General features: G+C 35.8%; 1 protein-coding gene across 1 annotated transcript; it reads right to left on the bottom strand.

Annotated features, from left to right (window-relative positions):
- Nucleotides 1–701: 701 nt before the first annotated feature.
- On the bottom strand, nt 702–14,172 carry LOC109046154 (structural maintenance of chromosomes protein 2-like). Its single transcript, XM_042716114.1, has 24 exons — nt 13,872–14,172; nt 13,322–13,471; nt 13,094–13,216; nt 12,758–12,796; nt 12,489–12,599; nt 12,329–12,373; nt 11,776–12,009; nt 8,117–8,266; nt 7,618–7,851; nt 6,885–7,029; nt 6,598–6,715; nt 6,359–6,497; nt 6,148–6,267; nt 5,846–6,050; nt 4,506–4,641; nt 4,283–4,407; nt 3,960–4,153; nt 3,676–3,819; nt 3,142–3,336; nt 2,866–3,066; nt 2,028–2,144; nt 1,759–1,919; nt 1,413–1,560; nt 702–1,295 (listed from the first exon to the last, which is right to left on the bottom strand). The coding sequence occupies exons 1-24, from the start codon at nt 14,037–14,039 to the stop codon at nt 1,113–1,115; spliced, it is 3,585 nt and encodes a 1,194-aa protein (XP_042572048.1). The 5' UTR covers nt 14,040–14,172; the 3' UTR covers nt 702–1,112.

The raw sequence follows: 14,172 nt of genomic DNA, 5'->3' as shown, positions 1-14,172 counted from the left end.
GTGATTTTCTAATGATCCTGAAGACTCTGATTAGCATGCTCAGGTGTGTTTGATCAGGGTTGGAGCTAAACTCTGCAGTGCACTGGCCCTCGAGGGTAAGATTTGAATAACCCTGTTGTAGAAGCACGTTATACTGGGTCTCATCTCACCCTTTGTGGTTTGTGCCCATTAAAATTAATAATACATTTGTGCAAATTTTTGGGGTGTCTTTGTTAGTCAAAATGTTGTGAATTTCTTTTTTTGTCCACTTAAACCCCGTCCCTTTCTTTCAGTTGACTGCCAGTTGGCATTCAGGTCCATCTCCATAGATACACATCACAAAATATGAAAAGAAAAATCTTGCTACTGTGACTTTAAAATGTAAAAAAAAAAAAAAAAAGTTCTTCTACTTGTTGACAAATTACTTTCCATGATTTGTGACTACTGGATAAATCTAAAGAGCTTTGTAGTTAATATTTGGCTAATCAAATATTTTAGCATTATGCATAAATATTTTTTTAAATGGTATATATATATGCCTCAAGATAATGGCAATAAATTAGTATAAATTACTGTTCTATGACATCGTTCAGTGTTTAAGTAATATCCAATTACATTTAATGGCAAAAATACATATTTTATCAAATATTAAATAAGCATTTTTCACCTGTTTTCTTAAATGTTCATTAGGGCAGGATGTCATCTTGACAATTTCTGAAACAACTACCTTTTTTTTTTTTTTTGGGGGACATTTTATTTATATAAAACCAGCTTGCAAAGTTTGAAAAGACAAAAAGGTCATCCTACAAACAAATATACGGAAATACAGTGCACAGAGAGAGAAAACTGACTCGCAGGCTTAAAAAGTAGTAGAGCAACTACACTCCATAAAGTCAATTAATAATGTGGAGAAAATCTGTGAGTGCAACAGCATTTTAAAATAGGCAATGGAAAAGGCTGATTTACAGAGCAATTCTACATGCATTAGTTGCACAAATAGCACAAATCTGATGTTCAAAAAGCTTTTAGTACTAACAATTTTAAATCTACCATTTCATTTTCTCAACTGAAAGTAATAAAAGCTTAATATATCTGGCTTCTATCTTTATATTTGTGCAATATAGCAAGTGTGTTTAGCTGGCCAGTATCTGTCGCTGGCGTTTGTCCTTGGCTTTCTCCTGAGTGCGCTGGGCCAAAACCTTTCCCTCATGTGTTTGAGCTGTGCGAGTGACTGCGGAGATGCCGTCCACAAATTTGGTCTTGAAGAGCACGTTTGCATTGGTGAACATTCCATCTTTTAGAGACACCACAACAAACTGCAACGGATACAAAAAAAATAATTACGTTTCTGCTGTGATCAACAAACAGTCAAAAAAAACTGGAAAATTGCCATATAGTCAAAAACAAATGTCAAAATGAATTATGTGTATTACCTGTGAGTGTGTGAAGTGTGTTCTCAGCATCTGTCCGATGTTTTGTGTATGTGAGAGATCAAGAGCGGCATCCACTTCATCCAGGATGTAAATGGGAGCAGGTTTGAACAACAGCATAGCTAAAATCAGAGAAAGTGCCACCAGAGACCTGAAACACACATAAAGGCATCAGATGGTCAATAGACAGCAAATGTACAGGGAAATATGCAGTAACCAGTCCACAATCTTATGCTCTAATGGATCTGTGGCCAAGAAATGTTGGCTTGGAGAGCCATAACCAAAATGGTTATTGATTTTAGGAAAGAGCGATATGCCACTTTTAGCAAAAGAGTTGGCAAAAGCTGACCTTTGACCCCCGCTGAGCTCTGTCAGGTTCTCTTTCCAGGTTTTTCCTAGAGCCACTTTAAACTCTAACCCATCCAGGACACCACATCCCTCGGGAGGAGCCAAACGAGCATTTGCCCCAGGCAACAAGGTGGAGAATATGGAGCCAAAATCCTTATTCACCTGCAATCACACACATTTTAATGAACTGGATGCATCATGAGTGTTTGATCTTTTTCTTACTAGTTGTAATTGTAAAAAAATGAATGGGTCATGGGTGGTTTATTTTACCTTCTGCCACGCCACATTGAGAGCCTCATTCTTCTTCTGGTCCAATTCTTCAATTGTTTCCAAGATTTTGGCTTTATCATTCTCAACAATTCTCTTTTTCTTTTTCAGATCATTGTACTAAAAGAAGACAGACAGTGTTATTACATTTTACTACTACTAATAAATTATTTCTAATAGTAATTGCTATTATCATTACCAATAAATAAGTAAATAAAGATACTACTAATAATAAAACAATAAAGCAGAAACTGGTCCAAATCTCAGAAAAAACATGCAAGGCACAACTAACTAACTAAATAAATAATAATATTAATTAAATAATAATAAAAATAAACACACAATCATTCAAAATTTTGGGGTCAGTCAATAAGATTTAAGTGACTGTAAAGACATTTGTAAAACTACAAAAAAAAATTTTAATACAAATGCTGTTAATTTTAACTTTCTATTAAACAGAATTCTGAAAAATAAAAAAAAACTGAGTAATATAGAATTCAGTTCATTTGAATTGTAATAATTTTTCTGAATATTACTTCTTAAATAATACTCTATGATCAAATAAATGCAGCTTTGGTGAGCTTAAGAAGCTTCTTTTGAAAACATCAACAAAAATCTTATCTTGAAAGCAAGATATAGCCTTACAGAGACAGCAGTAATAAAAAAAAGAGCATTTTAGCTTTTGAGGAAATTTATATTATCAAAAAAAACACACAAAAAAGCACACATAATATGAAGTTTCCCAAGATTAACCTCTGCTCTTTTATTCTCATCTATGATTGATGCATTTTTGTAATAACATCTCTATCAGCACTGTCACTAAAGAGGTCAAAGGTCGTACCCTTTCCTCAGCCTCACTGAGCATGTTCATGGCCCTGCGGTTGACATTTCTCTCCAGCTTGTCTTTAGTCTCCTCGAGTCTCTTCAACCTCTGTCCAGCCTCTTTGGGATTGTTGGTCTTAAAGTCGTAGGCAGTGTTGGGCTGGCCGAAGAGATGCTTCTCAGAGGAGATCCAGTCATTTTCAGCTAACATGCGGGCCACCTAAACAAACACAAACTTTAGATCATCTAATCTACAACACTCTAGTCTTGAATGATCTCATCAACTTCCTCTGACCTTGGCAGTGGCATCAGCGCTGTCTTTCTTGTGTTTGCTGATGTTGTGCTCCAGCTCTTTGATTTTGAGCTGAGCATCATTGTTTTGCTCTCGAAGGCAGTTTGCTTCTCCGGTCTTTCCTTTAATCTCTCTCTCCTGTCCCAGAATCACCTTCTTCTGCTGGGACAGCTGCTCCTGTGCGGCACGCACTGCTTCCTAAACACAGAGAGTGACAGTTAACAGTTATGGCACTAAAGGCATCACTTTTGAAGGGACAGTCCACCCAAAAACTCAAACTGTGTCATTTATTCACCTTCATGGCATTCCAAGACTGTATGACTTTTTGTTTTGAGAAACATAACACAAAATAGTTTCATGTTTTGGTTCCGAATGACTTCCATTGTCAAAGGGAACCAAAACTTTTATTCACCAGCATCTTAAAATATCTTGTGTGCTTTACAGACGAAAGTCATAAAGGTTTGGAATGACAGGAAAGTAAAAAGAGAACAGAATGTTAATTTTTAAGGAAAAGTCTTAAATAGGTTGTCTCTGTACCTTATTGGCCAAAACCTCAGTGGTCATGGTGTCGATCTGCTCCTGTATGGCTTTCAGAGCATCATCTACAGCCTGAATCTGCTGCTCATATCCAGCCTGTTCTCTTTTCAGCTCCTCCAACTCCAGAGCTACCGAATCTGCCTCCTAGAGAAAGAAAGAGAGAGGTGGTTAAAAAATAAAAAAGTACTCAGCTTCTAGCTGTTGTGGTGTGACACAACCAGTGTAGACACAGTGTAACTTTGTCAGTCTGGAGTCTGATGTGTGTCATCGTAATGAGAAAGTACCTGCTGTTTCTCTTTCAGTCTCTTGTTGTAAGCATCTGCTTTGCTCTTGGCCTGATTGAGTTTCTGCTGGGCTGCTTTCAGTTCTTTCTCTCTCTCTGCCTCTGCATTCTTCATCTTGTTCTCCAGAACTTTGTACTTCTCTTCTGCTTTCTTCTGAACCTCCTTTGTCTTCTGCAGAGTTTCCTCACACTCCTCTAAAGAAACAGAACACCCCGATAACCAGCATATTAGGTAGTTGTGTGTTTACTGCGACTCTTATACAGAGCACCGGTTTCAGAAAGAGAACCAACAACAATTTGCCAAAGAGTGGTATTTGTGTGTACCGATGGTCTTGTGCAGGTTCTCCAGCTCCTCTTGTTGTTTGTGGAAGGAGCTCTGCTGAAGTTTGGTCTCCAGGATCCGGGCCTCTTCAGTCTTCAGGTCCAACTGCTGCTTCAGCTGACGGTATCTAAAAGAGAGCAGCAACATTTCAGTCTTCTGCCTTGTGCTTTTGTTCTGATTGGTCAGTGGGGATTTTGAGAAGTTGGATTTTGGACAGAGACTCACTTCTCAGCTGTTCCTTTGAGGCTGCTGAGCTCAGACTCTACTGCGGTGAGTTCTGCCTCTTTAGCCCTCAGACTGTCCTGAATGTCCTTCACCTCAGCCAGTTTAGACAGGACAGAGGCTGTCTGAGCACGTGCACCTACACACACACACAGACAGGTAACAGTTATTAGAGAACACAATGTCCCTTGTAAATGTATTTAGACCATAAACTCATCTGTCTTCTGGATAAAAAGCCCACAGGTATCATTATTCAGATTGTAAATTGTGTGGTCCACCAATATGGGTTTTCAGTGGCTAATGCTGATGGTGAGAACTAGAGATTGGGGAGCCAGTATAAAGGTGATACACACAGTACAATTTAATGATCTCAAAGATGTATCTATGGTTCTTGTAGCTCAAACAGCAAATGGGTCAATTCCCAGGGTATGCATGAACTGATAAGTTGTATATATTAGCAAATAGTGTAATAAAGCATTTGCCAAACGTATGTTATATAAATGTAAATCTCCACAATTCAGTTGAATCTGCAACATACTGAGCTCAAAAACAAAGCTTTGATTGCTCTGCAAAATATATGTGGAGATTGAATACTGCAAACTCAGAATTTATTTCTGATTGGTGAATCTCACAAAACCCATCACGAACAGGTCATATTTAGTATTGTTAATGTTAACTATAACTTAAAAATCATTTTCGGTGTCAGCAGCATGCAGTCATACAGTGCCATTTTGCTACAAGTGTCCTGAGTTCTAACCCTGACTTTAGGACTTTTCCTGATCACGCCCCCATTTATCACCTATATCATAATAAAGGTGAAAAAAAGCCAAAAACTTGAAAAAAAAAAAAGAAAAATTCCTTTTCAGTAATAATTAATAAATAATTTTAATATAAAAGATGAAAAATTTACTTCAGAGTAGAAAATAAAAATATAAATAAAAATGTCAATAATAATTAATTGGAAATAAACATTATAATAGTATATCACTATTAAAATAGCACTTAATAAAATAACAGTTAAAAAAGGGGAAAAAGTTTTTCTTGGGAGAATTTAGTAGAAAGGTATTTTCACATTATATTATATTGCATTATAAAGATTTCCCCCCTCACAATTTGTCCTACATTCTCATTAAAACATTATTTGTTATATAGCAATCAGAATTTAATAAGAACTGATCCAATTACATCAGATTGATGAAATTGGTGAAATAACATCCCAGAAGCAAAAATACATATCTGAGATCTATTAAAACTATAAAAAATAACTATACCTAATACATTTATAAACGTCTGAATACTTTTGTGAGGCTCTATATCTTGTCTAGTTATAAACCCATACTAACCTCCAGTCAATGTTCCCTGAGGATCAAACACGTCTCCTCCCAGCGTAACAGTTTTGGTGCTCACACCTTTGTCAAAGGCAACTTTTTTAGCATTGTCCAAACTGTCACAGACTAGCGTAGTTCCAAAAACATACTCCATGGCCTTCCTCAGCTCCGATTCATATCCTACCAACGACAGAGCGGTGTGCACGTTATCTGGCCCAACCTGTAACACAAAATATATGGGTATCCTTTCTTTAAATAAAATTCCACTGAGAATAAAAGAAATCATAATCAAATCAACAACTTAGCAGAATGCTCACCAAGTTTTTGGCAGTGCGCACTACATTGTCATTGAGGGTACGTGATGAGATTTTGTTCAGAGGAATGATGGTGTATCTGCGTTTCAGTTCACCCTTTTCCAGAAGCTTTTTCCCAGTAACCTGCAAGCAGACAAGTTTAAAACCAAAAACAACTATTTTTTTTTTTCAGTGAAAAGATTTGCCACCAAACCTTTCATTAAGTAAAACTCACCTCATTGTCCACCACTATGTTATAGAGTCGACCACCAGCAACCACCTCCAGAGCTGTAGCATTTGACACATCAGTCACAGTGAAAAGATTTGCCACCAAACCTTTCACCTTACTGCGGTCCCAATTCTTCTCAGGGTCCCTACATACACGCATAGTACCAATGGAGTCAATGAATGAATGAAGTGTATAAACAACAAATAAGAAATGAGTCGAAATGAAAATGGCTCGCATGTTCTCACATGTATTCGAAGCGCAGGTTGGGGAACTGGCCCATGAGGGACTCGTAGGTTTCTCTGAGCTGACTGACGCCCCGTGAACACTGCCTCTTCTGCTCCAACAGACGCTCCTCTCGTCCATCTGAACACACAGTCAATCTTCTTTAAAACATTTTTTTAAAGTAATGTCTTAAAGACTAATATGAAACTTTAATTCTGTATTAAGCTTTAAAATTTTACAGTTCACATTTTTAGGCTTCAATTAACTGCACCCAATTCAACCACAATCACATTCAAAATGTATTCAGTACCTTCGTAGTTGAGTTTCTTCATTTCAGCCTGTAGCTTTTCTATGCATTTCTTCACAGCCTCAAATGTGTCCTGGTCTTTTTTGTAGCCACTGTCAACCTGCTTAGTCTTCAGCTCCTGCTGAGCGTGTTTCAGTTTCATCTGAGCCTAAGAGTCAGAACAGAGACATTGACAAGTGGTCTTCAAAAAAACAACATAATATAGAATAAAATGTACCAACATAATACCTTTCAAAAATATTTTTTAATTAATATTTTTACATAAAAACGATGCATTAAACTGCTTAAGTGACAGTAAAGACATTTATAATGTTACAAATGACTTTTATTTCAAATGAATTCTGTTTTTTCACACTGGTGGTATATACATATATATATGAAACACACTGGTATATGTGTGTGTGTGTGTGTGTGTGTGTGTGTGTGTGTGTGTGTGTGTGTGTATGTATGATATATATCACAGCACAGTATATATATATATATATATATATATATATATATATATATATATATATATATATATTCTGAGACATTATACAACCTCAAAATTTTGAATGATAGTGTATTTTTTACCCATAATAATCAAAATTGCTAGGCAGAGTTCTGAGACATTACTGATCTGGGTAATAACAGTATGGACAATGAACAACATTTTTAAAGTATACATTGGACAAAAAATCCTACATCACTGTGATTACTGGACTTATTGACGGATGTTAGAGGCCAAAAAGGTCACCTGTTTGGCCTCTGTCTCAGCTTTACTCATGTCACTCTTGCAGGTCATCATCTGGCCACTAAGTGTGGCTTCAGCTCCATCTTCATTGGCAGAGAGACCAGCTGACACTGCCTTAAAATGCTGTGAAGCCGCCTCCAGCGCTTCTGCATCCTTCTGCCCTTCCTCCTGCACGGCCTTCAGCCGATCCATAGCCTTGGCAACCTCCACTTCTTTAGCTGACATCATCTTCTTATCCTAGTTCAAATAAAGTTAACATTTATTTATGATTGTTAATAAATGATTAATTTATGTAAAATTAATTCGTTCATTTATGAAAAGACAAACGGATTTCTGGCAATATCTTGAAATATAATAATCACAATACTTTACAACCCTTCAGGAATATTTTTCTTTAAGTTACATCATTATTTCTATTAAAGTTCATTCATTTGTGTATTAAATCTATTTGTAACTTTAATGCAAGCTTTTAAAAATAAAAGTTTTTTTTTTCCTGTTATACCTCCTCCATGTTTTTGACCAGCTCTTTTCTCTTCTTGGTCTCATCTTTCAGATTTTGCTTCTTCAGGTCCAGAGCGCTTTGGGCCTTTGTGTCCACTCTCTGTGCTTCAGACAAGGTCTCTTCCAGAGTCTTCAAAACCCCGCCAACCTCCTAGACAGACAAGACACAGAAATGAGACATGATAATGGAATACAACAGGAGACAGAAATATTTAATCAATCAACCACACACTTTTCTAACAGGTATCAATTTGCATCATAAAAAATTCAAAAATGTTTTCCCGTACAAAGACTTTAATACTTTTGCCAGTCCATTACCCACCATTCCACTCTCTATTACAGACCTTCAGTCTCTACAGGACAAGTACACGATTACCAACCTGTTCAGGTAAAAGAAACCCTACCCAATTAAATCAGAGGTCACCACACCATTTAACAAACTGCGGTCCGATTCTGAAAAATAACTGGAGGAAAAACTATTTATAACCAATTGTTGATCCTCATACAGAGCTGACAAAAGATTTCAAGATTAAGCTTAAAGTGGCCTTTTTAGACCAAAAAACAACAACAACAACAACAACAACAATTTGGGTAAATTAACTACAAAATAGCATCTTGATAGATTACCAAAAAAATATATAAGGTTACAATAAATATTTTTTACTTTTCGTAATTATAGTGATACTAGATTACGGTTACAACTCAACTGCAGCCTTTAATGTTTACTTTTGCGTATGTCATTATGTAAAAAAAACCCAATCCATGATAAAAGTTGGTTAAAGTTAGATTTTTTTTAATGTTAAAGGTAGTAGTTTTTTATGCTTAACAAGACTGCATTTATGTTATCAAAAATACAGTTAAAACTGGAGATTTCAAAAGAGTTTTCCAGTTTAATCTAAAAACCAATATTTTGAACATCTGTGTAAATATCATGTGGCTTGCATTTCACATTTATACATAATACTATGCTATGCTTTTGATTTGCACGTTACATTTTTTGTGTAGGTGGTCACAGAGCACTTGACAAGAAAGAAAGGAGAAAAATGTGGAAACTATTACAGCAAAAAAAAAAAAAAAAAAAATTAAAAACAAAATATGAAAATGAATGTTACCAACAAATACACTATTGCAGAGCTTCCCAAACTTCAGAGGGGTAAGGCCCCCCAAAAACATAGCATAGCTCCACGACCCTCCCCCCCACCTCTTTGTTAAAAAAAACATAGATTAATAGTACATAGATATATTTGTATATTACATATATTTAATAAACAGATTGTCTCTTAGCTAGCCCAGTCATGTGTGCCGTGAAAAATGATCCAAACTTCATATCTCTATTATAAATCGTTATTATTATTTTAAAACAGAGTTTTTACAAATATTTAACCAATGATAAGTATTACAAAGAGCTTGTCAGTTAAACTTCGTAACGCCACTGGATCTTCAAGCTCTCAGCGATACCTCGTAACTTCAGCCCGCCTCCACTCAGATGATGCTCCGCGCACAGCCAGGAGGAGACAGATCTCCGCTTTTTCGCAAATGCAAGAGTAAATAAGTAACTGATGTTCTAACAGTAAAGCGTTTTCTTTATTCAAACACTATGTCTGTAAAGGATAATGTTTTTGTGTGTTTGAAGAGCGGAGTAGGTTATTTGCCGACTAGCCATACTTTTGCACGTTTTAAGATCCTGTGCATATTCGCTTCATATCATGAGATTTTGGCCAAGTGTTAAACAACAAGAAAAACTAAGCGCCCATATAGCAACAATAAATGTTATATAACCTATAAAAGTTGATGAAAGCATATAATGCGATGCACTTGCCTCAGATGCGGCCGATCTATTGACAGACAAAACACAAATCTCCTCATTCGCCAGCCAAAAACCTTGTTAACTCCATTTGAGCTTGTTCTTCATATTAAGTGCAAGTGTCTGACCACAATACCAACACTGACGATGCAGTGTTGTTTTGTTACTGATTTTTTCCCCCTTTCTTTCTCCCCCGCATTTCAGTAGAGTGTGCCATGGAATTATTTTATCAACCCCCGCGCCCACGCCATACCCTGTGGTTTATAATGGAGGAAAAAAATGTTTTTATGTGTTTTTATTTAGGGAATAAAAATTTTTTAAAGGGGTCAAATCACACAATATAACAATTACAATACTCTAATTATTTTAAAGGAGTCATATGATGCAATTTAAATTTTTCCTTTCTCTTTGGAGCGATACAAGCTCTTGGTGCACGAAGAAGATCTGTAAAGTTGCAAAGACTAAAGTCTCAAATCCAAGATATATTTTTCATCAAAGTTAAGACTCTGCCATGCCCTCTAAAACGGCTCATTCAAAGACTATGTGGAAACGTGGTGTTATTTTTGCGTAATGCCGCCCAAATGTTCACACAAAGAAAGAAGGCGTGGTTTCAGTAAACGCGTTAGTGTTGAAAGCAGCCATGTCAGGGAGATACTGTGTGTATCTAGACGAAAGCAAAAAGCACTTTATTTTGGCCTTCCGAAAGTACCTAGGAAGAACCTAGGAGAGGAGGGTAATTCTGACTTTGCTAAGACAATCTGGCGCTTCTGAATCATCTACTAGTATGTTAAGTATGTTTTTGTTATTCAGGCATTTGATCAGCTAGAGACAAAAAGAAGAACAATCTGACCATGCTTCAAGCCACGCCCACATCACTTATTATTAAAAATATAGATTTTAGCACATTAAAATATATATCTTATATTGTAAAAATACTTAAAAAAAAAAAGCAGCATTTAATAATCATGACAACAATATAATAATACAGTATAGTATAATAAAGTACTATAATATGTTATAGTAAAGTATATAGAATTATTAATATTATTATTATTTAAAGTACCTGCCAAAAGTTTAGAAAAATTACAATTATTAATGATTTTGGAATAACTATCTTCTGCTCATCAAGGCTGAATTTATTTGATCAAAATAAAGTAAAAAAAAATATATATATATATAGTGTGTAATATTATTACAAATGCAAAAAAACGTTTTCAATTTTAATACATTATAAAATGTAATGTTATTCCCGTGATGCAAAGCAGAATTTTCTTCATCATTACTCCAGTTTTCAGTGTCACATGACTTTTAGGAATCATTACAATTTATTTGACTCTCAAGAAACATTTCTGATTATTATCAATGTTGAAAACAATTTTGCTGCTTCATATTTTGTGTGGAAATGATGATGAACTTTATTTTTCCGGCTTTGTTGATAAATATAAAGTTTAAAGAACAGCATTTATTTGCATTTATCAAATATGTAAATTAAATTTGTTAATGCATTTATTAAATATAAATAATTTTAAATGATCATCACTCACTTTTTGTAACTTTCATGCATGATGAATTCAATTATTACTTTCTCTCATACAAATGTTTGAGTGGTATCACTTCCACAAAAATATTAAGCAGCAAAACTGTTTCTAAAATTTAGAATAGAGAAATGTTTCTTGAGCAGCAAATCAGCATATTAGAATGATTTCTGAAGGAATTCTGAACAACCTATTATATAGTTTTAGCACAACCGTTGTGAATTTTATGACAGCACTACCAATCTCAAATTCTCACCGCCCACAGCTTGGGAAGCACTGCACTATTGCTTCTTGCTCCTGTTCCCTGCTCCTGCTGCTTACCTTGTCCCTCCTGCGCTCCAGCTCCTGTATCTCCGCGCTCAGCTCCTTCACTTTGGCCTCATTCTGCTTCATGTTCTCCTGCAGCTGTGCGATAGAGGTCTGCATCTCCTGCAGGTCTTCGGTAGACTTCAGCTTAGTCTCCTCGGCGCACACGAACAGGTATGCCACATACAGTCGACTCAAGTGCTCGATCTCACGCATGAGCTTCTGGTACTCCAGGTAGGACGCACGTTCCTGAGGAGAAGCAAGGGAGATGGACAGGATGTGACAAAGATGATAAGTATATATTGTATAAGTCATACATATTCAGTCCACAGTAAGGAACTGACGCTGTTAGAAAATGAAAAACAAAATGCTGTTCACCGCTGCACATAAAGAAGCAGTGACACACAATAATGTATAGCCTCTCTCTATTATACATGATTCATTAATAATTGACAACGTCATTATTTATATAAAAGAAGATGCAAGTAAATAATACATGGCTTTCTAATAGCATGAATCTAATATACACATATACAATAAATTATTGTTTTGTTTTTTTAACACATACCTCCTTCAGTTTCTCCATAGCAGGGGTGATCTCCTCATCCAGGATCTGATTCACACAAAAACATCCAAAGATGAAGTCTCCATTAGATGAAATTGCTGGTTGCTCCAATTGTTGGGTGATTTTTTTTATAAAAAAGTTATAATGAAATAAATGTACGTACAGTCTGAATCTCTTTCAGCTTGGCATGTTTCTTCTCAATAGTTTTCTGAGCACTGATTTTCTTGCATTCATACATCCTGGTACCTGCCGCCTCCTCAATCATGGCCAGAATCTGTGAAAAAAAATTAAATAAAATAAAAAACATCAATGACACTGAATGTTTGTATCATTTCATCCATCAGTAAAGAGCAAATCAACTGGAATCTTTATTACTACATTCAAAATATGAGCAGATCACAACCAAGTATATTCAAATGACAAACATCTCACCTCAGGAGGCTTCATGTTTAAGACCTTGGTGATTCTCCCCTGAAATAAACATACAATTGGGGTGACTGGGAATGTGAAGAAAAGGCTAACTACATATGACAAGTCTAAAAATCCAAAAAGATATATATAATCAAAATATAAAAGACATATAATCAAAATGAACCCTATTTACTTGTCACGCATTTATGACAACAAACAAACTGTTGAATAAGTTGCAAACAGCCGTTCCATTCATTTTAAAATGAAAATGCTGCTGTTAAGAATAAGATTATCCAATACTTTTATAAAAGCCCACATAACCTGAAAAGTCTTAAATCAGTGTATTATGGTGGTTACCTGCATGATAAGAAAATGAGGGTTGTTGACATTCAAGCCAACTGAACAAAACAGATCCTGGACTCGCAGGTTGTTTGCATTCACGCCGTTGATAAGGTACTTGTTGCGTCCACCTATGACCACCTGCACAATAAAAACGATAAAATCACAAGCTGTGTAACTCACTCTTTGACGCGTGCTAAGAGCCATCAGTGAGAGTGGAGCAGACACTGATCTCAAGGTGAATACCTGTCGTGTTATGGTAATCTCATCATGGGTCTCAAACCCAAGTGGACTCTGTTTCTTGTTGGAGTTGTCAAAGGTGATGGACACAGTTGCTTTGGTGATCCCAGCCAGACCATTTTTGTACACCAGATCTTGGAGATTAGTGGCACGAACCTGCAAGGTTTGACAAACCAAAACGAGCAGTATTACATTTTAGCTTATAAACTCTGCAACCCACTTCCATACTTAATTAATCATGCTCTGTATCCATATTAGACTGAAAACATGTATTCTGATTTATTTATTTTTTGCATTTTGTTTTCGTTATACAAGTGGTTTAGACAACAGAACAACTGAAAATAGTTTTGTTTATTAAATAAGCAAAAACAGAACAAAAAAAAAAAAAAAAAAGAACACATATCAAAACAAAAGTCTACGTGTGTGTGTGTGTGTGTGTGTTTTTATTTTTTATATTGTATGTATGTGTATATATATATATATATATATATATGTACATATATATACATATATATACATATATATATATATATATATTTGATGTATTAAAACTGACCTGTGACAGGTTAGATATCCCGAGCAGAAAGCAGATGGAATCCAGTATATTAGACTTTCCACTGCCGTTCAGTCCGGTGATGGCGTTAAAAAACGGATCAAATCCGTTAATCTCCGTCCTTTCGGCGTAGGACTTGAAGCCCTCTAGTACAATAGACTTTATGTACATTTCAGTAAACCACCGTATGCGTAAAATAAAATAAAAACGCTGTACGCTGCTATATTTTTCGTAACAACAACCTCAAAAGAACTTCGGCGTTGCTTTCCGTTCAACCATCCAAACTTGAAATTTGGCGCCAGGC

The sequence above is a fragment of the Cyprinus carpio genome, chromosome B1, assembly GCF_018340385.1.
Source record: "Cyprinus carpio isolate SPL01 chromosome B1, ASM1834038v1, whole genome shotgun sequence".
NCBI classification, from domain to species: domain Eukaryota; kingdom Metazoa; phylum Chordata; class Actinopteri; order Cypriniformes; family Cyprinidae; genus Cyprinus; species Cyprinus carpio.
Note: the sequence above shows the minus strand (reverse complement) of the source record. Positions and strands in the feature narration are given on the sequence as shown.